The 24,273-nt window shown below is 39.3% G+C and overlaps 2 protein-coding genes across 8 annotated transcripts in view; one reads left to right on the top strand and one right to left on the bottom strand.

Annotated features, from left to right (window-relative positions):
* EFCAB10 (EF-hand calcium binding domain 10) lies at positions 1–7,656 on the top strand. Its single transcript, XM_073328497.1, has 4 exons — positions 1–405; positions 2,910–3,074; positions 3,504–3,588; positions 6,321–7,656. Exons 1-4 carry the CDS (start codon positions 303–305, stop codon positions 6,361–6,363), a joined length of 396 nt encoding a protein of 131 aa, XP_073184598.1. The 5' UTR covers positions 1–302; the 3' UTR covers positions 6,364–7,656.
* Positions 6,942–24,273, bottom strand: part of RINT1 (RAD50 interactor 1) — a 22,545-nt gene continuing 5,213 nt past the window's right edge. For 4 of the 7 annotated variants that reach the window (XM_073328489.1, XM_073328487.1, XM_073328486.1 and 1 more), the window contains exons 2-15: positions 23,795–23,876; positions 22,673–22,868; positions 22,186–22,427; positions 21,216–21,389; positions 20,989–21,138; positions 19,340–19,496; positions 17,255–17,365; positions 15,721–15,946; positions 13,201–13,338; positions 12,176–12,375; positions 10,185–10,399; positions 9,296–9,476; positions 9,083–9,201; positions 6,942–7,953 (exon numbers count right to left, since the gene is read on the bottom strand). In XM_073328489.1, the coding sequence (XP_073184590.1) occupies positions 7,737–7,953; positions 9,083–9,201; positions 9,296–9,476; positions 10,185–10,399; positions 12,176–12,375; positions 13,201–13,338; positions 15,721–15,946; positions 17,255–17,365; positions 19,340–19,496; positions 20,989–21,138; positions 21,216–21,389; positions 22,186–22,427; positions 22,673–22,849 (2,307 nt within the window). In that variant the 5' untranslated portion in view covers positions 22,850–22,868; positions 23,795–23,876 and the 3' untranslated portion in view covers positions 6,942–7,736. The remainder of the gene's footprint in view (positions 7,954–9,082; positions 9,202–9,295; positions 9,477–10,184; positions 10,400–12,175; positions 12,376–13,200; positions 13,339–15,720; positions 15,947–17,254; positions 17,366–19,339; positions 19,497–20,988; positions 21,139–21,215; positions 21,390–22,185; positions 22,428–22,672; positions 22,869–23,794; positions 23,877–24,273) is intronic. The other 3 variants (XM_073328491.1, XM_073328490.1, XM_073328492.1) reach the window with 3 other exon arrangements.

Here is a 24,273-nt window from a genome sequence, read left to right on the forward strand (position 1 = left end):
CGCACCCTCGGCAGCAAAGCCCCACAGCTAACAGCCTCTCGCACTGCAGGGCCCCCCTCAGCCCTGTCCCCGACCGCGCCGCAGCAGCAGCAGCCGGTGGCGGGCCCTGCCCAGCTCGCGTGCAGCCACCTCCCTCCCGGCAGCGGCGCCAGGCTGCCTTTGGTCCCGGCTTAGGGCCCCCGCCCCGTCCTGTCCCCGCATCGCGGGGGCGGGGCCTGCACTCGTCCGCGAGCCACGGCCCGGGCGCGGGCGGGTCACGTGGTGGAGGTGTGGCCGCGGGGCCGGTCTCCTAGCAACGCGGGATGGCGGCGACGGGCGAGCAGCAGGGCCGCGAGTACCTGGAGCGCTACAAGATCCCGGAGCTGCTGCACAACCTGAGCGCGCTGCTGCTCTACCACCGGCCCGGTACGCGCGCCCCGCTGGAGGCGCGGCACCACCCCGGCCGGGCTTCGGCCCAAGGGGCTCCGGCGGGTCCCCGGGAGGCTGGCGGAGCGCTGAGCCACTGGCAGGAGACCGGCCGGGGCTCCATGCCCCCGCCCCGGCTGCTGCTCCCGGTGCAGGGCTGCCGGCGGGTAGCCGGGTCCGTCGGGAATGCGTGACTGGGCTCAGACCCGGGCCGGCTATAACCATTCACAGCCGGCTGCAGCGCGGCAGAAACGCTCCCCCACCCCCAAGCGCAGGCTGCGGGGCGCGGGATTGGCTGAAGGGAAACAAAAATCTGTGGTGTGTCCCCCCTCCCTCAGGGCGCTGGGTCACGCCAAGCCCTGATTTATGGGCCGCCAGGACAGCCGAGGCGGGAGGCGGGAGAACGTGCCTCTCGGGCTCATCCCGTGCAGCTGGGAAAAGCCCCCGTGGGGGCGCGCGCGTTCCCCTCGCCTGTGGTGCCTGCAGGACGCTGCCAGCTCTGCTCGAACTGAAGAGCCTGCTAGGGGTGTGAAAATGTGCTCTGATATTACCGCATCGCTTCTTTCCCCACCTTCTTTAATGTCTCTATGCAGCTTGTCCTAAACCTAGATTGTAAGCTCGCTCAGCACAATGGCTTTGGATTATTCATTTGTACAGCACCTAGCCCTATTGGGCCCTTGGGTAGGGCCCCGAGCCAGTACTGTAATGAAAATAATGTCAAAATGACTAGCCTGGGCTACGACAGCTATTTGCATGTGGGCAGGGAGGTGTTGTACGTTATTTCACTGCACTGACACTGCATGCAGAGTATTGGATGTTTATCAATTGTTGATGCAGGATATCACCAGACATTAATTAACCATAGATTCCCTTCTTCAACCTGAAGGCTGATTATTATTTATACAGTTGCTTCAAACCTGTCTAAAAGCCCAAGTACCATTGTCTTCCCTCTGCACAAACCTTTCACTGCTGTATGCAGCTACACACTGCAGTGTGGATGCAGCTTGCTTTTTCTTGGGGCATGTAGCTCCATATGGTCCTACATGCTTCCACAAGTAGTGTGAAATATAGCCATACCCTTAGCAGATTTACGGTTCCACACAACTTCTATTAAAATATTGCAAATGATTCTTTTAATTGCCTTACTTCCTATGACTGTAAAATACCAGTACCTTAGCTGTAAATTTAACAAGACTCATTAATGGGCAATTAAAAAAATCACTTCATTGACAGAAGAGCTTTTTATATGTATGTTGTAATTTTTCCAAAGACCGTCATGCCTTTGGAGTGCTTAAATTCTGCAGGAATCTGCTATGCTTCAAATTTTATTATAGACAGTAGTGACATATTTTCACATTTCAATTCGTTTTTAGAATTACTTCATTAAAACTGAAGGTTAAGTGCTTATAAAATCATTCACTTTGCTGTAGAATTCAGTGCAGCGCTGCTAAATAATTCTGAGGGTTTTGTCATATAACTTCGATTTAATGTGCCATAAAGTGTACATAAAGCCTTGGTTATAAGCTAGCAGTGTGCCCCACTGCCCCTTTGCAAGGCTCTAGGGGACAGTCAGCATATGTTTATAAAGTAACTGAAAGCAAGCTTTAGGGTGAAGTGACTGATATTTCAAAATTTCAGTTTTTTTCTATTTAAGTTAGTTGCTATTATGTATACAAAATACAAACAGCTCTAGCACTAGAAAGATATGGTTAATATAGCCTATAGCCACTATTACATTACTTTACATACTAAATAAAATGTGATTTAACACCTTTTTATACTCAAATGGTGAAATTTCGGCCCCACTGAAATCAATGGGAGTTTTTTGCCATGGACTTCACTGGTGTCAAAGTATTTTACAATGTAATGCATTAAATTCAGGGCCTTTAATCAAACGTGGCCGCTAACGTACACACAACAGTTGCTCACATGAGCCTTGGATATTAGAATCTGTTTTACTGAGAGGTGGAACATTGGTTGACAACCAGCAGTTGGTTTATTTATAGGAAATTAATCTAGAGCATTCAGCAGTATAGTATATGAGGTATTTGTTCCTCACCCATTTCATTAACTGCTATGGCATCTTAAATTATAACCTGGAGAGATAGCACTTTTTAAACACAGCATCCAATGGAAGATAACCTTTAATGGTACAGCAGCCCCTTCCTATTCTTTTGTTAGCATTCAATCTGATATGAGATTTTAATTTGCATGATGGTGCACACAGAACAATGGTTTTGCCATAACTTGTATTTCCTTGAGATTGTCAGAAATGTAATATTTTACATTAATTATAGGATTGAAGAATTAACTGGTAACTAGATTACATTTATTTTTACACTAGTGTATATTCAGTGAAGTTACACTGCTAGTGCAGTATAGATAAAAACAATAAATCCTACTGTACTGTAGTGCAGTTTTTGCATTTAATGCTAAGAATTAGTAAACCTAGTTTAAAAAAATGTATAGTATCAACAAGATTTGTTAACTTTATTCTTTTACAGAAAGACCAAGAGAGTTTTTGATACATGCACTGGAAAGAGTGAAGCTTGCAAAACTAACTGATGCGGAATATCCTTATCTTGTGGATGAATCAAATTTGGATGCCATGTTTGAAATGCTGGACACTGCAAGTCAAGGCTATATAACTTTAGTGCAGTACAAAGGAGGTTTGTCTTCCTTGCTTAGCATTTTTTAATTAACATGATTTTTTATTTATTTACAGATGAGAACTTTAATACAGTGCAGAATATTTAGGCTATAAAATGCAAGGTTGTTGCTCAAAAGAATGTGAGATAGTTTCATTAAAGAAATTTCTCAACCTGTCAGAATTTAGCATTGATAGAAAAACGATTTACTTATTGCAAAACAAGAGAGAGACCTCCCACCACTCCCTTCCCCGCTCTTGCATACAATATTTGACCAATAAGGTCTAAAAATAATCTACACTAGAGCTGGCAACTTTAAAAAGTTATATTTTGTTTACCAGCTAGATCTTTGTGACTCAGAAAAAAGTAGTACATTTTGGATGTAAAATTAGACTTCTGTGGGTTTGCATTGCAAGGTTTAAAAGGATTCTCTTTTAAAAACCTTTATAGCTCTCAAAACCTTGGGGTTAAGTACTCAAGATTTGCCTTATGAAGAAGATGCAACTATCACATTGGAAATATTCAAGAAAGAAGTGTAAGTAAAGTGACTTTTTTACCCTTTGGCTTTATGTGGGGGAGATAAAGATTTGTAGCTAAGTGTAATTGCATGAATTCTTGTATTAAGCTGTTTAAAAAAGTAGTATTAAAAAGCATAATGATATTTTTAGAATCAGGTCTTAAATCTAGTCACAGCTGCTCAACTTCAGTTTGAATATCAGGCACTTGTCACCTTATGTTCATATCCTTTAATTATGTTAAAAAATAAAAACGTCACTTTTAAGTCAAATTTAAACTAGAAGCGATTGGATTACATTTAGTTTTCCTTGTGAGGTGGATCATAATAAACGAGTAGTGATAGACTGAGGAAAAGTTTAAAAATATGTTCTAATTTATGGAGTACCATGGGGAGCACTAGCAAAAAAGCTCACAGTTCTGAAAGTCATCATATTTCTACAAGTAGGTCAGATATTTTGCTATTGGTGCCACTGTTCTCTCTAAAGCAGGGGTGGGCAAACTATGGCCCGGGGGCTACATCCGCCCCTCCAGATGTTTTAATTGGTCTCTGGAGCTCCTGCCAGGAAGCAGGGTTGGGGCATGCCCCATTCCATGCAGCTCCCAGAAGCAGTGGCATGTCCCCCCCCGGCTCCTATGCATAGGGACAGCGAAGGGGCACTGCACGCTGCCCCCGCAGCTCCCATTGGCCGGGAACCGTGGCCAGTGGGAGCTGCAGGTGCGGCGCCTGCGGACAGGGCAGCGCGCACAGCCGCCTGGCCACGCCTCCTCGTAGTGGGGACATGCTGCTGCTTCTGGGAGCTGTTTGAGGTAAGCGCCACCCGGAGCCTGCACCCCAACCCCCTGCCCCAGCCCTGATCCCCTCCCACCCTCCAAACCCTTGGTCCCAGCCTGGAGCAGCTTCCTGCACCCCCAACCCCTCATCCCCAGCCTCCTGCCCAAGACCGAAGCTCCCTCCTGCACCCTGAACTCATTTCTGGCCCCAACTCAGAGACCATACCCCCAGTCGGAGCCCTCACCCCCTCCTTCACCCCAACCGCCAATTTCATGAGAATTATGGCCGCCATACAATTTCCATACCCAGATGTGGCCCTTGGGCCAAAAAGTTTGCCGATCCCTGCTCTAAAGAGTATTTGCACCGACTGCACAGCAATGATTTTCTTCAGAATAGCAGCTGTGTTAGTCTGTATTCGCAAAAAGAAAAGGAGGACTTGTGGCACCTTAGAGACTAACCAATTTATTTGAGCATGAGCTTTCGTGAGCTACAGCTCACTTCATCGGATGCATACCATGGAAACGCACGGTATGCATCCGATGAAGTGAGCTGTAGCTCACGAAAGCTCATGCTCAAATAAATTGGTTAGTCTCTAAGGTGCCACAAGTCCTCCTTTTCTTTTTAATGATTTTCTTGTCATCTCTGAAAGCAGTCTCCTTGAAAGCCATATGTGGAAATGATACTTGCATTAAAATTTTTTACCAGTTGACATTGTCATTTGGGAAAATATCCCAAATATCAGAAATCAGTACTACAGGGAATTGATCAGAATAAATATCTGCAGCTTGGATGGATATTCTGGGGATTCAGAGTAGTGCTGGTAATCTCCTCCTATACACAGGAGCATCTGTGTTTGCAGTGATAAACCTTTCAGTTCTAATTAACTGTAGGGGGTGGTATACTCAGTCAATACATGTACATAAAGCCTCAGTATTATAGAGTTAAAACTACTATTGTATTTTATAGACAGCCCAGTCATTTTATTTTTTTATTAAGATTAGAACAACCACTACACCAGCAACTGAGCCAATAAAATTTGTGTGGTTTGGACCAACATTTTAATCAGGGCTATGTGTATTCGATGCAGCAAATTCACTGGCTGTGGAGTTGGATGCTGAGATTCCGGAGCTGTGCTCCAGAATCTCAGCATTTAAATTATGAGCACAGAGAGAACCTTGAAAACATGAACTAAGCATAACCAATGTAGTGCCACCTGCCTGCTTATCACCTGATACAATTAGAGGAATTAATTTCCCCTATTCATCTCAAAACCCTATGGAGTCTTGTTATCAAGGCTATGCAAATTGGCATTTTTCCAAAGAGACCAAAGAATTGAGCAGTTCTGCATAGAATTTGACATTTTGCTGCATGCAGATGACTAGCATTTTGTTTCCCCATGTCTGTCCTATAGAACCTGTCTGTAGTGCCCTCTTGCTCTCTTACTCAAATGACTTGCCTTTGTTGAGATACAGTGCAGTCTGTAGATGTAGGCAGCAGGAAATTAGGATGCCAGAGCTGGAGTCCAGTTTACAGCCAGGATCAGGAGAAGCCATAGGGGTGGATTGGCAAGCAAGGCAGCCTGTACAATTGTGTAGGAGCCTAACGCCTGTTTTGAGCCTGTACAAGTTCCCTATATCCCAGGCACACATTTGGGAAGGGGAGAGCAAACCAAAAAACTCCTCAAATGTAATAATTAATTTTACATGAGTATCTTCAACTTCAGTTTGGCATGTCTGTGTTTATTTGGGAGGAGGAGTACAGAACTGGAAAAGTAGGTGGTTGTTATTTTTAAATGAGAACTGGGTAACTAAGTGTAGTACACAAGTCCATCTTTACTTCCCACATATGATGGAAAATAACTATGGTGGTTTGGGAGAGGATAAGAACACTATGTACGAAAGAAAATTCTATACTGAAACCTCATGTGTAATGAACAAATTGTTTACAGATCATCTAACTAGATTTCTTTTCATCTATAGGAAGAAGTTGTTGCAGGAGAGCTGGGCAATATATCAATCTTAAGCAGCTGTCTGCTAAAAATAATTTTTTTTAAAGTCTTATCTTTGAGTTTGTTTTTATTTTAATTTCCTTTTGGCAACTGATAGTGTTTCACTTATCCAAATATAAACTGAGTAGCATGAGCATAGTATGTAAAAAGATGAATTATATGGTGCTAGTTTAAATAATCAGAAACTACTCATTACACCTGAGGAACGTCTTTTGAGCGTCTTTTTGAACGTCTTTTTCCTTTACAAAAAAAAAATTCAAAACAGTGTAACATCTTCCCTAGCAAGAATGTTTTGGGGCCATACAGTGATAAAAATGACTTATTCAGAGTAGCTGAAGGCAATGCTTTGACACGTGTTGGTTCAAATATAAAACTATTTCTGTACAAAATGTTGTTCTAGTATGCAATGAACAGCAGCCATTATGGCACTGAAAGTTTTTTTTAAAGCCAGATATTTCTTTAAGACTCTTGGGGAAAAACAGTTTTGAACAACCTGGAGAAGATACCCAAAATTCCAACAAAACCATTATTTCCAAACATAAGCAATTTGAAATAAATAATAGTTCAATAACAGAACAAGTTGTGATGGCATTTTTAAACAAATTTACTAGTCACAATGTATGCAAGGCCTGTTCAGAACATTTTAAAGAGGACAAAAGATTTGGACATTCAAGGAAGAGACAATTCTGAAGTTTCCATAACAGGACTTAGTTTTAAAAGTTAGCATGATCAAAGAAGACAGAACATGGGCACATGCTTTTACCTCATTCCACACCCCCTGCACACACATTTAAGTATGTAATGCCCCTGTATGAGAATTTATGTACTGTCCATATACCAAAATGAGACTGCACCAATTTGAATGAATGTTTACCACTGAATGCAGTAGCATATATACCCAGAGTTTACTCCATATTACTCTAAACCATAAAAGTTTCCTCAGCATAACCATTACCGCCTTACAGCCATCATCAACTAAACAGATCACTTGCTATTCAACAAGGAATACATTCTCCAATCTAGGTCTGAGCCTGCTGTGTTTCTAGGTTGGGGCTAGTTACAAAACAGGCCAAGTTAGAGAAAAGTGATTAAAACAGATTTGACTAAACTATACTATGTTAGAAACCAGTTCAGTATTGCAACTGTTTTAAAATGGCTATGCACAACATATAATCAGAATTATAAAAAGATTAAGGCATAAGGCTAGATCAAGTCAGCATTTTACAAAGATGTACTAGTGGTCTGTTTGTGGGGGGTTTTTTTGTTTTGTTTTTTAAAGAATATACAATAAAAGTATACTAATGCAATAGCTTGACTTCACTTTTATTCAGATAAATAACCTAGAACAGATATTTTACTTCTAACCATTTTCCTTGAAGATCTTTACTTATTTTCCTATATTAGGCCAGTTTGTTCTCAAATTAAGTAGAATCTCAACATCCTGTTGAGCTAATTTGTAAACTCCAAGTTCATTTAACACTGCTGTGGCAGAGGGCTGGTTTGGATCCAAGATGGTTCCATTTTCTGAGGCTGAATGTAGTGCATCTTTCAAAAGGAGGGCAGAGCCAACATTTAGATTCAAGATAATGCAGGCTTCTTTTATGCTGTAAGAGGAAAAAATACACACACTTTACTGCCTGAAGAGGAGTGCTCATTTCAACTTCATGTCAGGACACAGTATATTCAGTCTGTGTTTGTTTGTTTTTTGATCATCCCATTAATAAAATACTAAGAATAACCTCCCCTTTCTGGATATCTGAAAGACAAAATCTAAACTGAGAAGATAATGCAGCCACAGCTTTCAAGATATATAGCAGACATCCACCTTAATGTCTTGTTTTCAGTGAGACAAATGTGAGTATAACCACCATTTCTGACATATACTGCTTCCAGTTACCCAGGTCCCTGCATTTGTTTTTTAACTTTAGTTTCCCCATGGAGTAAAGTAATAAAAGCAAATACTTTTTTACATTTTAATATTGGTAAAAAGTTAAGCAAGATGAACTACCTTCTTATTCCGTATACTTAAATAAGAACACAGTATGATATATAGGTAACAATACATTCCCTGTCAAAAGTCATCAAAAAGCAAGAAGATGCCCTGTAACTATACATTTCTGTGCCTACACTTTCCCATTATAAATGGGGATAATACACATGAAAGGAGTGTGAAGCTTAATGTTTGAGAAATATTTCAAAAGCCTCAACCCTAAATATAGCATCTTCCATTTAAGTATTATTGTAGTACCAATGTATCACCTTCATCCTTAAACATTTCTGAACCCACTCCTGCACTCTTTATTTAGGCTGAAATCCTGCTTGACTTTGTAGAGCAATTAGCCTTAGTAGGAATCACAGTACTGCACCCCAAGTCCTTGTTTCTTGGTGGTTTGTCCTGCTATGGCTTCTTGTGCTGTTTACATGCTTTACCATCCAGTTTTCCCTAAATGTGCAAGTGCCAGACTGTGTGTAACAAACAATCCACTGCTAACCTAAAAGAACAAACCACAGAGTCAATGGGGGCTTTGCTTAAGTATGAACTGCAGAATCATACCTGATATAGTGGTACAGATTCTCTCCACTTCCAACACTATAATTTTAACAGATTTCTCACCCAATTAATCCAAGCTGCAACTATGAAAGATGCTGATTTATACACAATGTAAGAACTTGGTATGAGCAGTTGGATACTTGGTTCTGAAATACTAATACTTTAGAAATTGGCTTACTTACTGTTTGAAATAATTTTCTGGCCTTTTGCAATAGTGGGAAAATAAAGGGAAAAGATTCCTAGTCATATCAAACTGAAGTTGTACTGCTCCTCCTTCATTGAAGTGATTAGCCAGAATTACCTACATATGTATGCAAACAGATGCACTAAGTTAATTTAGGTAAGTCAATTGCACTTTCATTGTCACAGCACATATCACAACTGCAGATGCTTACCTCTTGATAGATGAACATATCCACTTTCTCTGCAAGCATTTGCCAGAAGATTTTAAACAGCGAGCAACAAAGCTGCTGTTCCAACTGCAGCAAACGATCTCTTAATGTCAACAACAATGGGCAAGCTGTACTGGATAAGGACATCACTGCCTGCTCTGCCTGGGATGGCAAAGATAACCACCTGAAGAAACAGATGTACACCACCATGTTACACTAAAGTTATTCCCAGGAAGGCAGTAGCAATGAAGCTCATCTTTTTCAAAAGGCCACAATCTCATCCACTTTTAATTTTCTTAGGTTTTGGCTATCCCTCCCCTTTCTCAAATATCCAAAAAAAGATCAGTCTGCATTATGGATTAATACTCTACACCAAGTATCATTCTAATAATATCAAGCCTATATTTTAGTAACAGGAATGTAAGATGGGACACCTGAAATCGGGGTGGGGGGGGAGACTCCAAATGTGTAGAAACAAATCAGAAAAGAACTTTTATTTTAGAAAGCAGCCTACCAATTTTATTCAGAAGTATTCATAGTTATATTAGGACTTATTGAAAATGGAGGTAGCCCTTAAAGCCCTATCACACTTGCTCCTTAATATTCCCAAAGAAACAATTATTGTCAGATAAGAGTCGGCAAGAATTTCTTCTGGGAGTCCTGCTGCAGCGTGCCTCCACTGTTTGCAGGACTGTGCTTTAGAAAAGTACAATCTAGTCAAAAAAATATTTTTTTTAAGGAATTGTGAAGAAAACAGATAACACTTTCCAAACAATTTACTACATCTATCTCATTTCATTCATAGAACTAGATTTTTACATTACATAGTTTTTTGCCAAAAGTCTTAAAATTGTATAACAAATTAATAGAAGACATTAACACAAAGACTCACCTCTCTTTTTTATACAGCTTTGCAGCATCTTTGACCTCCCTGAAGACATGGTCTACTTGGCGGGTCAACATATCATGTTTTAGGCGTTCTAGAAGGTTAATCATGTCATCAAAGACAGAGCTTTCCATACAAGCTAGCTGTCCTAGCTGTAGCTTACTGAGAGCATTACTATCTGCACAAATCTCCAGCGCAGCCTGCTGAAGCTCCAAGAAGAACTACAGAAACAAACAGATTTATATATACTAGAGCAAAAACATTTCTACCATGGTAACTTTTTATTTGTACTTTAATATGCATAGCTTCAGCTGATAATATATTTCCCTAAGGCTTTTATAAACTAGCAATTTGTTTTCAAAAAGATGAGATTATAAAAAAAAAATCTGGTAACTCTATTGTCCCCAAATGAGTATAGAAGTATGGTGTTTTAACCCCAGTGATGGAAACAGAAAGCTGAAGGGTCAAATTTTCTTCTGGCCTAAGTGATATAGGGTCCTAAATTCCATTTTCAGAAGTTCAATGGAATTTTGGGCTTCTAACTACCTGAGTCACTTTTGAAAATGAGACTTAAATGCTTTGAAAATTTTACCCCAAAATCTCAATTTTCTGATTTCTGCAAAGTCTGACAGACATACTATTTTTAATCTACTAAGAAAAACTACAAGTTAACACCTGGATAGCATTTAAATTTTAATAACTGTTTCCTTCACTAAAAAAAAAAAAAAAAGAAATTTTGATATAAATTTTATAAAGAAAGAAAATTAAATGGAAGTGTTCGTATGATGGTGATAGCAGACAGATACGTTACATCTAACATATTAAGCACTGAATTTCACATTTCCAGTTTTTTAGTTAATTTATTTTAACAGGTATTCATTAATGAAGTTGCATACTTAAATATACAGAAACAGGCTAAATTCTGAATTAGGACACACTACCACAAACCTCTGAGGCCATGGAGAGCCCCACTGAGGTTAATAGGGCTCCACACAGGTCTCCACTAGCAGACCCCAATATAGAATCAGGGTTTGTAGGTAAGTAAAACAAAACTGTACTCTCATGGCTGCTCCAAATCCACACAGACCTGGCTGTCAGATGCGTCTGGCTTCTCAATTTTACATGAAGGATCAGCAACTCACTATCAACTATAGGTGCATAGATGTGTGCTGAAAAGTAATACCTTATAGCATTAGGTAAAGATGCAGTACTTAAGAGCAAGAAAAAAAAAGTCAAGCTAACATGCTTCAGCAGAAATAAATCCTGAAAATTAGAATCCTCATATATTTAGAGGCAATGGGTCATTAACCAGAGAGATAGGTTGACCTGGAAATTTAGCGTCTTGACTATAGGTTTTCGTTTGCTGAGTATAGAATAGTCTGGGAGTCTTGCTTCCTGGGCTGACTGAGGCAAGAAAATTAGCTAAGGTTAGTGTGACACAATGGTGCTTTCTTTTTACAGATAATGGAGCATTCTGGAGGTGGTAGGCTACAAGTAGTAGTAGGAGGACAGTTGGCTGTAAGAGTGAAATATAGCTCTAAATATAATGGGTGAAATAATCCTTCCCCTACTAGATTCACCCTGCTTCCTGAGAAAGTAAAGTGCCCGCTCCTACAGATCTTACAAATGAGCAGTCTCATTGACTTCTACCAGACTACTCATGTAAGGGTTAACAAGAATAGGATCCATAGGTGGTCTCCCATGTAACAAGATGTTGCAGAATGGCCAAGGTGCAGTGCTAGTTTACAGGAAACTAATCTGCTTTAGATGTTTTGATACAGTGCACAAAAACAGCACTATTTAAGCACTGTTTAAATTATAAGAAGTAATTTATCTTTAAACATCTTTCACTGAATTAGAATTTACATCTGATTCTGTTTTTTCAGCACTCATGATTAATTCTGCATCTTAAGATATTGAAATGAATGAAGTGGTTTTAGTTGAGCACCACATAACAGAGTTAGTTTATTTATTTATGTAAAACAGTAATTACTCACAACATTGTCAGCCCAGTCTGCTAATACTGTTCCTATGTAGTTAACAGCATTAAGAATGGCACAATAACGGAAGGCTAAAGAAGCTCTAGTCTCTTCCTTCATAACTTGAGTTAACCGTATTCTGAAGTCATCAACTAAGTCTTTTTGTAACTCCAAGAACTGTAGTTTTCTAGATGCTGTAGGAAGATTCTTATATCTGTCTGGAGAGACAATTGTAAAAATTTTAAATTTTCCAGAGTAAATAAAAACAGGAACTTTTTAAAAAGGTAAGTATTGTGGTTGCCTCACTCCTGCAAAGACTTACATGCATGCTTAATTTTACACCCTCAAAGTCGTCCCATTGACTACTTAAAGTTAAGCACATATGTAAATCTCTGCAGAACTAGGGCCTAAATAAATGGTTGCTTTACTGATTTCACTATAGCATTTAATTTTAAATTTTTTTCCTGGAAGGAAACTTGAAAAACAGCCTGGTAACACTAGGTGGACCTCAGAAATCTTCCCACAAGATGTGACAGAATACACATTTAGTACTCAAATAAAAATCACCTTGATGTTCATCTGCTCTTACTCACCATGTAGAAAGGTTAAAGTTAGTTAGTATCTATGTTTTCAGGAATTCATTTTTGGTCACTCAACCATTCCCTGGGCTGAATTCCTCAAAATTGATAACAGGACTTGTTTTATTTCATTTTTACACATAAACAAAAAATATGAATTCAATTTATCTTCTTTCAAACTTAAACAAATTTCTAATGGTAATCATCAGGTGTATCACTGTAGAAATTAGTACAAATATAAAAGTTTGATCATAATCACAAGAATTATTCATTAAAGTTCAAAGAAAAAGGAACAAGAATTCCATTTATTTGTTAAAATGCAAACCAAATAACATTTCTACTTCTTACTCCTTTGATGACTCCACAACCACTGACATTTAATGTAGATTAATGTACTGAATTATAGTTCTTGAATTATTTAGGAGAATTCATCTTAAGAAGTGTCTCAAATTTTATAATAATTACCTGTGATAACCTGTAGCAGAGTCGTAAAAGTTTCAGCACAGTCTGGGACCTTCATTTCATCTACATCAGTGATATCTTTATATTGCGATACCCAGGCAGCTTCAGATGAAAGTATAGAGTCCATCTTTTGAAGAGCAACTGACAGGCACACAAAAATGTTTAATAATTTAATATTCATATATTAACTTGCTTTGGAGTTTACATATTTAAGATTTCTTCTAATAAACTATCATTTTTAAATAAAAAAACTTAAGAATCCTAAAATATAAGATTTAATAAAAAGTAACATTGACGAAAAATACAGTTTTTAAATTTGAAAATTAAAACATCAATTGCTTCAATTAAGATGAAGTATTTTAGAGGAATATAAAATTAGCTTATTGAAAATCATCACTAATCATAATTTTTAAAGTGCTTATCAACCCTGTACAGCTGCATTTTCCTTTACCCAAAAAAGGGTCAGAAAATTCATGGCCTATTTCAGCTGTTCTTATTCTTTACAATACAACACTTAGACACTTATCACCATCACTGCTTGAAAATTTACCAACATCTATTACCCTGAGGATTATATTAATAGTCATATTAATCTACAAAACAAGCTGAAAAACATTGTGCTGTCATGTACTCCAAAGCCAAACCTCTGCAATTTAATGGAAAAAACCTTTAGGTGCTGCATTTTACATTTTCACTCAACTATTTTTTTAAATGTAGCCTACTACACAAATATATCTGCCAACGAATTTCACCTGTTTGTCAAATAATATAATAGCTCTTTATACAGCTAAAGTTGTACAAATACTCTTTTTGCAATAACAGATATTTGACTAATACTCTTGAAGTCAAATAATATATTCACTGAACACTATTCAATCAGCCTTATTTCCTATGGCCTGAACGCACAAAAGGAGTTAGGTGCCTAAGTCCCAGTTTTGGGACCAATGGGACCCACAAAACTCTCATTGAAACTCTGTACGCACCTAAACTCACTGGGCGCCTATGTTTTTTCAGTAAAAGTTCTGCTTCTGAGCATGTATGTTGCTGCTAATCTCCCACATTAGCTTTAGAGCAATTCATAAACCAGGGGCAAAGAGGTGTTCTCTTGTCTAACTTGCTTGAGGGGCCCAATCTGGTTGGCAATTTCTGAGCATACTTATTGGATTGGGACCTCAGAAGTTTAAACAAGAGAATGGGGGGAAGGGGAGGCGAGACAGACCTCCAAAATAACTTTTAGCCCACTGGTTAGGGAACTCATCTGGGAGACCCCCAGTTCAAGTCCCCCCTCCACCTGCAGGGAAGAACAGATCTGAACTGGGATCTGCCAATTCTCAGGTGAGGGCTCTAACCACTCTGTTATAGGATATTCTGATGTGGGGAATTCTTCAATCTCTCCTATTGAATATGTTGCACTGTGGAATATTTAAAGAGTCATTGGAGTAGGGGGAAAGTGTGCATGCGTCCACATCTGTGAGAGCATGACTGACGCTACAGCCTCATGGTTAGCACATCCACTCAGGATGTGGGGAAATCCAGGATCTACTCCCCCTTGCCATGACTCTTTAAATATTTAGCCACAGTGCAACAGCTTCAACAGGAAATTGAGAGATTCCCCTCATTAGAATATCCCACAGCTCATAAGGAGGACTTGAACCAGGAGTCTCCCACATCCTGGGTGAGTACCCTTATCACTGGGCTGACAGTTAAAAGGGAGGTGGTCCTCCCCTTCCCATTTCTTGCTAAAACACCCTAAGATACCAAACTCCAAAGAGATTTCCAGGCTGTGAATCTCAAGCAGAAACAGAAGACTCCCTGCAGCCCAGACTTAGGCTCCTATCTTTGCAAAAGATGCAGGGCTGAGCACAAACCACCTCTGGTCATTATCTCCTTTTCTAGTTTAGGCAATCCCTGCCTACCATACAGACTACAGTATCTATCTCTCCCTATTCACTATATATGCGCCAACTCAGGCTTTGTGTATTGCAGTGATTTTCCCAGAGACCCAACTCCTTTTCTACAGACAAGCCTGCATCTCTCTTGCTTTTCTTATAGCTTCTTTCACTCACTCCACTTTCTCTTCCCCTATAATAGATCTTGGTGTGTCTCTTTCTCCCTATAGTGTCCTTTACTTGCTCCCCTGAACTTCTGTCTCTATTTTCCCTGTCACTCTTCTCTGTAAAAATTAGTAACCTCTTTTTCTTTCTACTATATTTTTCTTTCCTAACTTATCCCATCAATTTAAAAGCCCACCTTCACCCAGGCACATACACAGAGACTATGGAAATTTTATCTGAAGAATAAATCCCCACAGTCCAGGGGCAATGAGCGTATCAATTATGGTAGCATTAGCAAGTATTATTTTAAAACTAAACAGGACAGTCTTGTATAAAAATTAGGGTGCTGATCTAATATCCCTTATTCATGTGACTTATCCTAACTTAATAGAACTATTTGTAGATAAGTATTACATGGTAGGCCTTCATCTATTTTTCTTTAAACAAAACCAATCATATTAAATCTTACATTTTCTTTCCACAGTTAGCCACCTTTGAAAACAGGTTTCTTCTGACAGAATATGCATGCAACTGGGAACGCTGCTGAGATATCCATGAGTAGCATACAGCTCTCTTTCAAATAGAAGCACCTCATCCACAAGATGACAAAAGAGATTATCGTCATACAATAGGCAAACGATATCAGCAGCCAACTTCTCCAAAATCAGCATTACCAGAGCACGGGAAAATTCAAGCTTTAAGAAAAAAACAAAAGTCACCAAAGTAGATAGAAACTGCAAGTCAGAATTGTTAATATTAATGCAGTTTTAAAACTCTTTCTGAACTAACTTCAGCCATATCACAAATTCAATAAGGTTAATGAAGTTGTGCCTACTTACACCACAGCTAGAATTTGGCTGTATGTAATTGCACATACAGTAAATCCTCACTTAACATTGTAGTTATGTTCCTGAAAAATGCTACTTTAAGCAAAATTATGTTAAGCTAATCCAATTTCCCCATAAAAAATGAATATAAATAAGGCGGGGGGGAGGTTAGGTTCCAGTGAAATGTTTTTCGCCAGACAAAAAAGACATATATATCACACACACACTATACGTTTTAAACAATACTGTACACAGTAATGATGATTGTGAAGCTTGGCTGAGGTGGTGGAGTCAGAGAATGGAAGAGGGTGGGATATTTCCGACGGAATGCCTTGCTGCTAAAGGATGAACTAGCACTTGGCTGAGCCCTCAAGGGTTAACACGTTGTTAATGTAGCCTCACACTCTACAAGTCAGCATAAATGGAGGAAGGAGACACAATAGATGCATGGCAGTGGCTGCAAACATTCTCTGCGGAAACTGAACATGATGATGAATCCACGCTATCCCACTGGAGCACACCACTCCCTCCACTTTCCAAAGTGCAGGGAGTGGTGCGTGCGTGCGAGAGAGATGGTGTGTGAGTGAGTGAGTGAGAGACAGACAAGCGCATTGTCCTTTAAAGTACACTGACCTCACTCTAAGAACACTGCCTTTTTAAGTAGATTAGCAAGTTGAGAGAGCAGTTGCTGCCAGCAAGCGCCTCATCCTGAGTCCTGTCGTGTTTTGTCCCCCCCTGCTCTGTGGAGATGGGGTACAGGAGCAGGGTGCAAGAGCGGGAGGGGGCGGGGGGGGACACCCTGACATCAGCACCCCTCTTTCCCCCCTACCCCTGCACAGCAAGCAGGAGACTCCGGGAGCAGCTCCAAGGCAGAGAGGGCAGGAGCAGCACATGGCAGTGGGGAGAGGGACACCTGAACTGCCTGGCAATTGCTGCACAGGAAACTTAGGGGAACTGATGGGGGGCTGCTGGCCCACCCTGGTTCCAAGCCCCCACCAGCTAGCTCCAACAGCTGCTCTTCCTGCAAGCAGTGGACAAAACAGGCGGCTGCCAAACAACGTTATAAGGGAACATTGCACAACTTTAAATGAGCATGTTCTCGAAAAGATCAGCAACGAAACAACGTTAAAAACGGGATGATGTTAAGTGAGGAGTAACTGTAACATATTTGCTTACCCTTGCATTGACTGAGGAGCCTGCCTTGTCCAATATTGGCTGGATTTTATCATCGAGGAATTTTGCGTGATTTCCAATCCACATGAGTACCTGGGTTAGGTACCACTCAGGCTTGTGCAAAAAGGCAAAACACCCAGAACATTAAAGTTAACTCCACCCAAAAAACAACTGATATATGAACAGGAGTATAGATTTCACCTACAGTACCCACTGCAAACAAATATGTAACACAAAAGGATATAACTCCTGACAAGTCAGAAAGATTATCAAACTTTATTTTTAATATGTACCCTTAATATAATGTATAAAGTGTTAAGTTACTAGATGTTTCAATAAATGGTTAATCAACTGTTATAACCATCCATAACACATTCTACTCATGTCTGTAATATGCTTCTAACATCTATTCAACAGTTAAGTCTTTATAAACTATTTATAAGTGTAGCAAGACTACAAAGCATGACCAGAAAAAGCATTTGGAGGGGAAAAAAGAGTTAACGAATGCCAACTTTAAATTGGATTTTGCAATTTAGAGTAGTTTATTTTACAACAGCAGCAACATTTAAAACCAGGGTAGGGGTTTTGGCTTTTGGTGGGAAGGGAGGAAAAATGGAGGACATATATGTACTTTAAATTGAAAGCATTGTCTTTTCTGTCCCAGTAGGTCAAAAGCCCTCAAAGAAAAAAAAATTTTTTTCGTGGACCTTCTCTGTATTTGTGATCAAGTAACACCCCTATGGCAACTAAGCAATTTACATGGCAAATTAACATCAGAGAACCATTTATGTACTTGTACTATCTTTAATGCAATAAGTATTCTGTCTTTTATGAAAAAAGGAAACAGGCTGCCTACTTTTGCTCTTCATTTATCTCCCCTTCCATTTGCTCTATTACTCTCTTCCCTACACATATTGCTCTGACACCATACCCACTTATTCCTCTCCCTCTCCACTACATATGCCTCTTGAGGCTGATAGGGAAAGGACACACCCCTGAGAATGGAGCTGACTGAGAGGCTAGTTGCCTCATCATCCTTTTATGTAGTATCCTCCCCTACTGGAAGCAGCTAGACTGGTGGCTCCTCCTAGTTTCCAGTTACTGAGAAAAAAAATTTTTTTTTAAAAAAAGCACTTCCAATGAAAACCCTGTAGAAGTAATAAAAAATGCAACTAACCCGTCACAGGCCACCAGTGAAAAAGTCTGGGAACTACTGCCAAGGTGAAATGTATTTACAGTTTACCCAAAAACGTTACATGCGACCACACAGATTAACCTTAAAACATTGTTACTATAAGCAGTTTATATACATGCTAAATATCAACTTTTCAGACCCTGGTGCAGTTGTATTGGAACAAAAAGAAAAAGGAAACATTCATATAAAAATGCACCTGTATTTTAACCCCAGATGAAAGCCACCAAACTTTGAGGGCAATTAACGTGCACGCACACACACACGTTTCCAAATTTGGGGGGAGGGGAGGATTAGTCAGGTACAATTTAATGTAAGGTTTTTTTAATTTAAATTAATTAATTAAAACAAAAAACTAATTGTAGTCCCAAGTCATTGTCAGTTATATTTTAAACCAAGAACTTATTTTAATGCAGAGTCTAACACCTGTAAATATAGGAATAATAAAAATGCTATCTCATGACCAAATTCACTCCCTTTTACACCCAAACTTAAGTAGCCAGGACTGGTAAAAGGAGGTTTTTCCATGGGGATGAAGAGAAATGAATCCATCTTTCTCAGGCTGTGGAGTCTACCCCAGGCTGCAACAGGTCCTGTTTCAGTGCCCCCGGTAACAAAGGGATTTGGCAAGTGCAACAGGAATATCCCATTGCCAGGGAATCTCTGCAGTGCAGCACTTTGCCAAGCAGGGGGTAGGAGTTGTGGAGGGTCTTCAAGTGCTTTTTCACCTCCACATTTTCACCTCCACACACATGCAATGAGCCCAAGGTCCTCCATGCAGAGAGCAATATTTGGGTCACAACTTTACTACAGCAATGTGTTTTCTATATAAAACGGGTTAGTTTTTTTGTTAAGTACTGCAATTAAAAGTAAATCAAGAAATGCTTTCCCCATACCTTGCTTAAAACATTAGTTTGTCTATTCCCAGTAAAATGATACTTGAACCTTTTCTGAAGAGGGTTCAGCATGATTTGCATTGGAAGGATAACAGGTGGTGATGGAGGTAGAGAATACTTCTCTGGCAGTTGTTTTGGTTTAGTTAGTAATTCATCTCTAAGGTTTAAGAGTCAAAGGTAAAATATTTTATTGGCAGATCATTGTTATAGAAGTACTGAATTCTCGCATCATAACTTGAGACATTTAAGAAATGTTACATTCCATTTCTATAGTCCCCTTTCTTTACTGAAGTCACTACATGGTCAGTTTGGATGAGCTATTACCAGCAGGAGAGTGAGTTTGTGTGTGTATGGGGGTGGGGGGGTGAGAAAACCTGGATTTGCGCTGGAAATGGCCCACCTTGATTATCATGCACATTGTAGGGAGAGTGGTCACTTTGGATGTGCTATTACCAGCAGGATAGTGAGTTTGTGTGTGTGGTTTTTGGGAGGGGTTGAGGGGGTGAGAGAACCTGGATTTGTGCAGGAAATGGCCCAACTTGATTATCATGCACATTGTGTAGAGAGTTGTCACTTTGGATGGGCTATCACCAGCAGGAGAGTGAATTTGTGGGGGGGGGGGTGTGGAAGGTGAGAAAACCTGGATTTGTGCTGGAAATGGCCCAACTTGATGATCACTTTAGATAAGCTATTACCAGCAGGACAGTGGGGTGGGAGGAGGTATTGTTTCATATTCTCTGTGTGTATATAAAGTCTGCTGCAGTTTCCACGGTATGCATCCGATGAAGTGAGCTGTAGCTCACAAAAGCTCATGCTCAAATAAATTGGTTAGTCTCTAAGGTGCCACAAGTACTCCTTTTCTTTTTGCGAATACAGACTAACACGGCTGTTACTCTGAAAACTACATATACTATACAATTATCAAAATCCTGCAGTGAAAACTATTTCTATATTTAGAATATTCCAACATTAAACCTGTGTTTAATTAACAGGCGGATTACGACTGATTTGTGATAGCAGCAGTCAGTCAATTTGGTTTACAAAAAGCCATCTTTATTCAGGATTGCCAAGACAGATGTGGGTTGTCCTATCCTCCCGCAGACACACACAGACTTGTCATTACTATACTGAAACAGAGAAGTAGAAACTCAGAGGATTAGTAATGCAAAACAAGAGCTTCTCTGATCTGTATGTGACCCAAACTGGCAAAGATCAAAAGCTGTTTTTACCATCTGAGGGCAGCTCAATGGCTTATGTGAAAAATATTAGTGATCTCAGTCCAGTTCCAGGGAACAGGCAAATGTACCACCACAATTTTCACCCCTGTGGGTAATCTTGCCAGAGGGCCCAAGCACTGAATAGCATGAAGGTTAAACTATCTTCCTCACTTCCCCAGATGTGAGTGCACTAGAATCGTTGGTTGGTACAGCACTGCTGCTGCCAAAGCTATACTTTTTCTATTGGCAAAGAACTTCAATTTCTAATATTGTTAATTGGGCACTTTCTATGTTAATTTTTTTCTTTTAATAAAACAAGAAATACTAAACCCACAAACCTACTTCAGCCTTAGTGAGAAATGTCCAGCAAGTTTGTTCATTATTCTTACTGAAATTCCCTATGAATATAAGACACTAATTCAAAAAGGATACGATGTTTGCAATTTCAGAAGCTGAGAAAACAGAGTCTCCAAATTATTGTATATTTCTGGAACATTAGCCGGTGCAGCAAGACCAAAAACCTGAGACTGGGGTGGCCCAACAAATGGCCAATGAAGGTGAGTTAATATTTCCTCAAAATCACTGTAACAGAAAATATACACATCAACATGAATCAACAGTACAATGCAAAGATGAAAGAACTATGGTGCATTTCCTACCTTGACAGTTTGTCCTTAAGAATTTTATGCCAGAATTTTACAGTAGACCTCACAAAAGTAAGAAGATGAGAACAAGACGACTCCTGAAGCTTAATATCCAATTCTGCCATGGATGCCAAAGTAGTAGCAGCCTCTGGGACATTGTTGGTCATGAGATACTGCTGAATATTATCACTATAAATAAAGCAAAATCATGACTAGAATGCACTGAGGCAATTTTAGCAACACTGAGGATAATTCATTGCTGTTTACTTGTCTTACTGTATAATGAAAGTGAATAAAGCAATTTTGTTTTTTGTTTTGTTTTTTTAATAGAAAATATTTTCCAGGTCAGCAGCTAGGTGACCTTGCAGTTAGTGCCTTGCACTGCTACCTGGTACACTTAAATTTCTGGTCCATGCCTCTTGCTACCTATGTTGAGGGTGCACCACTGAACAAGAGGATAGCCCTTGATGAGAAACTAAGTGTTTTCAAATCTGTTGTGCAACTCATTTAAAAACTTTTTAGATAAATGTTTTATTCTCACCAAAACAATAAAAATAAAGAGATGTCAACCTACATAATGCAAATACATCTTTTTCTGCTCAAACACCTTCTTTCGGTATTATTAGATTCTGTACAGTTATGTGTTAAAAACAGATAGCGAAGATACAGAATTTATATTCAACACTGACAAATATTCTACTAATAGAGGTGCATCTTTCAGATTAGATGGTAAATTATGATCCCTTTCATCCCCATATCCAAAACACAGTAATCACCAAATTTAGTTGCAAACGAAAGCAATGGCATATCAAAATTAGATTTGAATTTTTAGTCAGTAGGTGAATTAACAAGGATTATAACTTGTTTGCATTTAAAAATATAGATTTACAACTCCAAAAATGTCTCAAATTTATTTATTACCACCTAAGCCCTAAACAAGACTGCAGGAAAAAGATACTTAGAAGTCCAAGTGGGCCTATTTTACCTTAACTCTTCTATTTGTGAAATCCATTTTAGATAAGCAAGGTGTCGTTCAACCTCTTCTATTTGACTAATCAGTACACCAAGATCTTCCATCCATGGCTGGGCTGTCAACAGGTGGCTATTAATTGAATCAAATAAAACAGTTTCTTCCCCCAGGAGCTGACTAAGGGACTTCTTAGAATCCTCTGCATTCTTTAAGGCATTCTGAATTCTTTTGGGGACTTCTGATGAAACTGTAAGTACCTGTATTTAGGGAGGAGTAATACATCTGACATAAAAGTACTAAGACCCCTCTTTCAGTGATTAAACAAATCACTTTTACAGATTTCCCTGCATAGTAAAGCATAAGAGAAAATCAGAAAGTGACAGCTTAGCTGACAACGTTGTGTAGAATGTTACCAAAATGCGCTGATGTAATTAGATGCATGCAATTGGTGGTATATTTTTAATGTTTCAAGGAGTTGAGAAATAACTAACAGAATGCTTACCTGTTCCTCTAATTGCTTTTTATTTTCTGAAAGCTCCTCTATAAGTTTGCCAAGTTTCTTTAGACAATTAAGGTCAGTTCCAACTTCTCTTTCAACATATTCAGCTACAGAGTAAGGGATGTCACAGCGATCTGGGTCTCTAGTGACTTGTTCCCTTCCAACATTAATGGCTGCCATGTTTTCGTCACCTGCAGGACTGAGTTAAAGAGTCCGTAGTTAGCCACCACCCACACAGCACTATCAACTACCATGAACCTTCACATGGAATGGGGCAGAAGAAATTTCAGCTTAAGGATTTCAGTTCAATGCAACTGAAAATACTGTCTTCCATTCAACTGCTCACATGCATAAAGATAGCCACATGCATAAGCCTTTGGAGAACCAGGGCCTAAGTATGCAAAGTATGACACTATTATATACTCTGCTGGGGCCATTGTGCCCACCACTCAACAGAACTGAAACATGTCTGCTACCCAGAGAAGTCAGTCAGCTTTCATTTCCAATACCATACATTTTTCTAAAACCAATTCAATGTTTTTATGTCTGTACTAGATGGTATGTATAAAAATACTTGAAAATGTACAGATGACTTGCCTCACCCCTACAGGTAGTAAAAAGGCTCCAGCACTTTTAAATGGCAGGTATGCCATCACTAGCAAAGTATACAGTGGCATGTTGCACACAAAGCAGCACATGATCTGTTGACAGACAGCATTTTAGAGACATACAAAAGAAGAAAATTCCCATAAATTATCAAATGAGCTGATCATCTTAAATCTTTGCTTTGGAAGCAGCACCTCCTGGCCTACTGCTTTGTCAGTGGCCAGGGAAATCTGGAACTTGATCAAATTAGTCAAGTGTTTGATCAGATTAAGATCCAACTCCCTGCACCATCTTCAAAATTTAAAGTAAGTTTTAAATGCATTAATATGCTTTTAAAACTTTATCTGACCTCTAAAGCAAGTTATCATTCCAACATCAAAAAGCAGATTTAAAACTATAATATGAACAAGCAGTTAAGGGAACACTACCAATGTAAGAAATTACTTCAGTTTGAAAATTTTTACTCTTTTTATAACAAACAAATGAAAGAGATTAATGAAATATCTCGTTCCAGTTTACCTTGTGTAGTTGACAGTGTTCTGTGTATTCAATGATTTATTGTTTCCTTTTATGTACACAGCAACAGGCAAAGGAGAAAAACCTTTTAAAAGTAGGAAAATGTACTTGTAACACCATAAAAATTGGCAGGTAAATCAATGGAAGGTGTAGGAATGGACACTCCTTACATTTTTTTCCAATGAACTACATTTCAAGATAGTATCCCTTTTTATGAATCTATTAGTAATTTATTAAGAGACTCCCACCTTCACTGCTTGTTGCCCACATCGAAAATGAAAGGGGTTCTATGCTACACATAAAGACTCTCCAAGAGACAGGATTTTTTCCTTAGGGAAGGATTATTAATAAACTACTGGCTTAAGAAACTGAGTTACACTAAATATATTCTATTCATGCTCTTATATGGCCCTTATCACCAAACTATCTGAACATCTTTCAGAAGTGCACTGAGCAGTGTGACTAACATCTGTCATATGTGG

The sequence above is a fragment of the Lepidochelys kempii genome, chromosome 1, assembly GCF_965140265.1.
Source record: "Lepidochelys kempii isolate rLepKem1 chromosome 1, rLepKem1.hap2, whole genome shotgun sequence".
Lineage (NCBI taxonomy): Eukaryota > Metazoa > Chordata > Testudines > Cheloniidae > Lepidochelys > Lepidochelys kempii.

Excerpts from the sequence above, each read along its gene's own strand:
- EFCAB10 (XM_073328497.1), top strand. The coding sequence starts at position 303 with ATGGCGGCGACGGGCGAGCAGCAGGGCCGCGAGTACCTGGAGCGCTAC. Across the intron at positions 3,075-3,503 it reads TTTAGTGCAGTACAAAGGAG|CTCTCAAAACCTTGGGGTTA; the intron begins GTTTGTCTTCCT and ends AAACCTTTATAG. Across the intron at positions 3,589-6,320 it reads GAAATATTCAAGAAAGAAGT|GAAGAAGTTGTTGCAGGAGA; the intron begins GTAAGTAAAGTG and ends TTTCATCTATAG.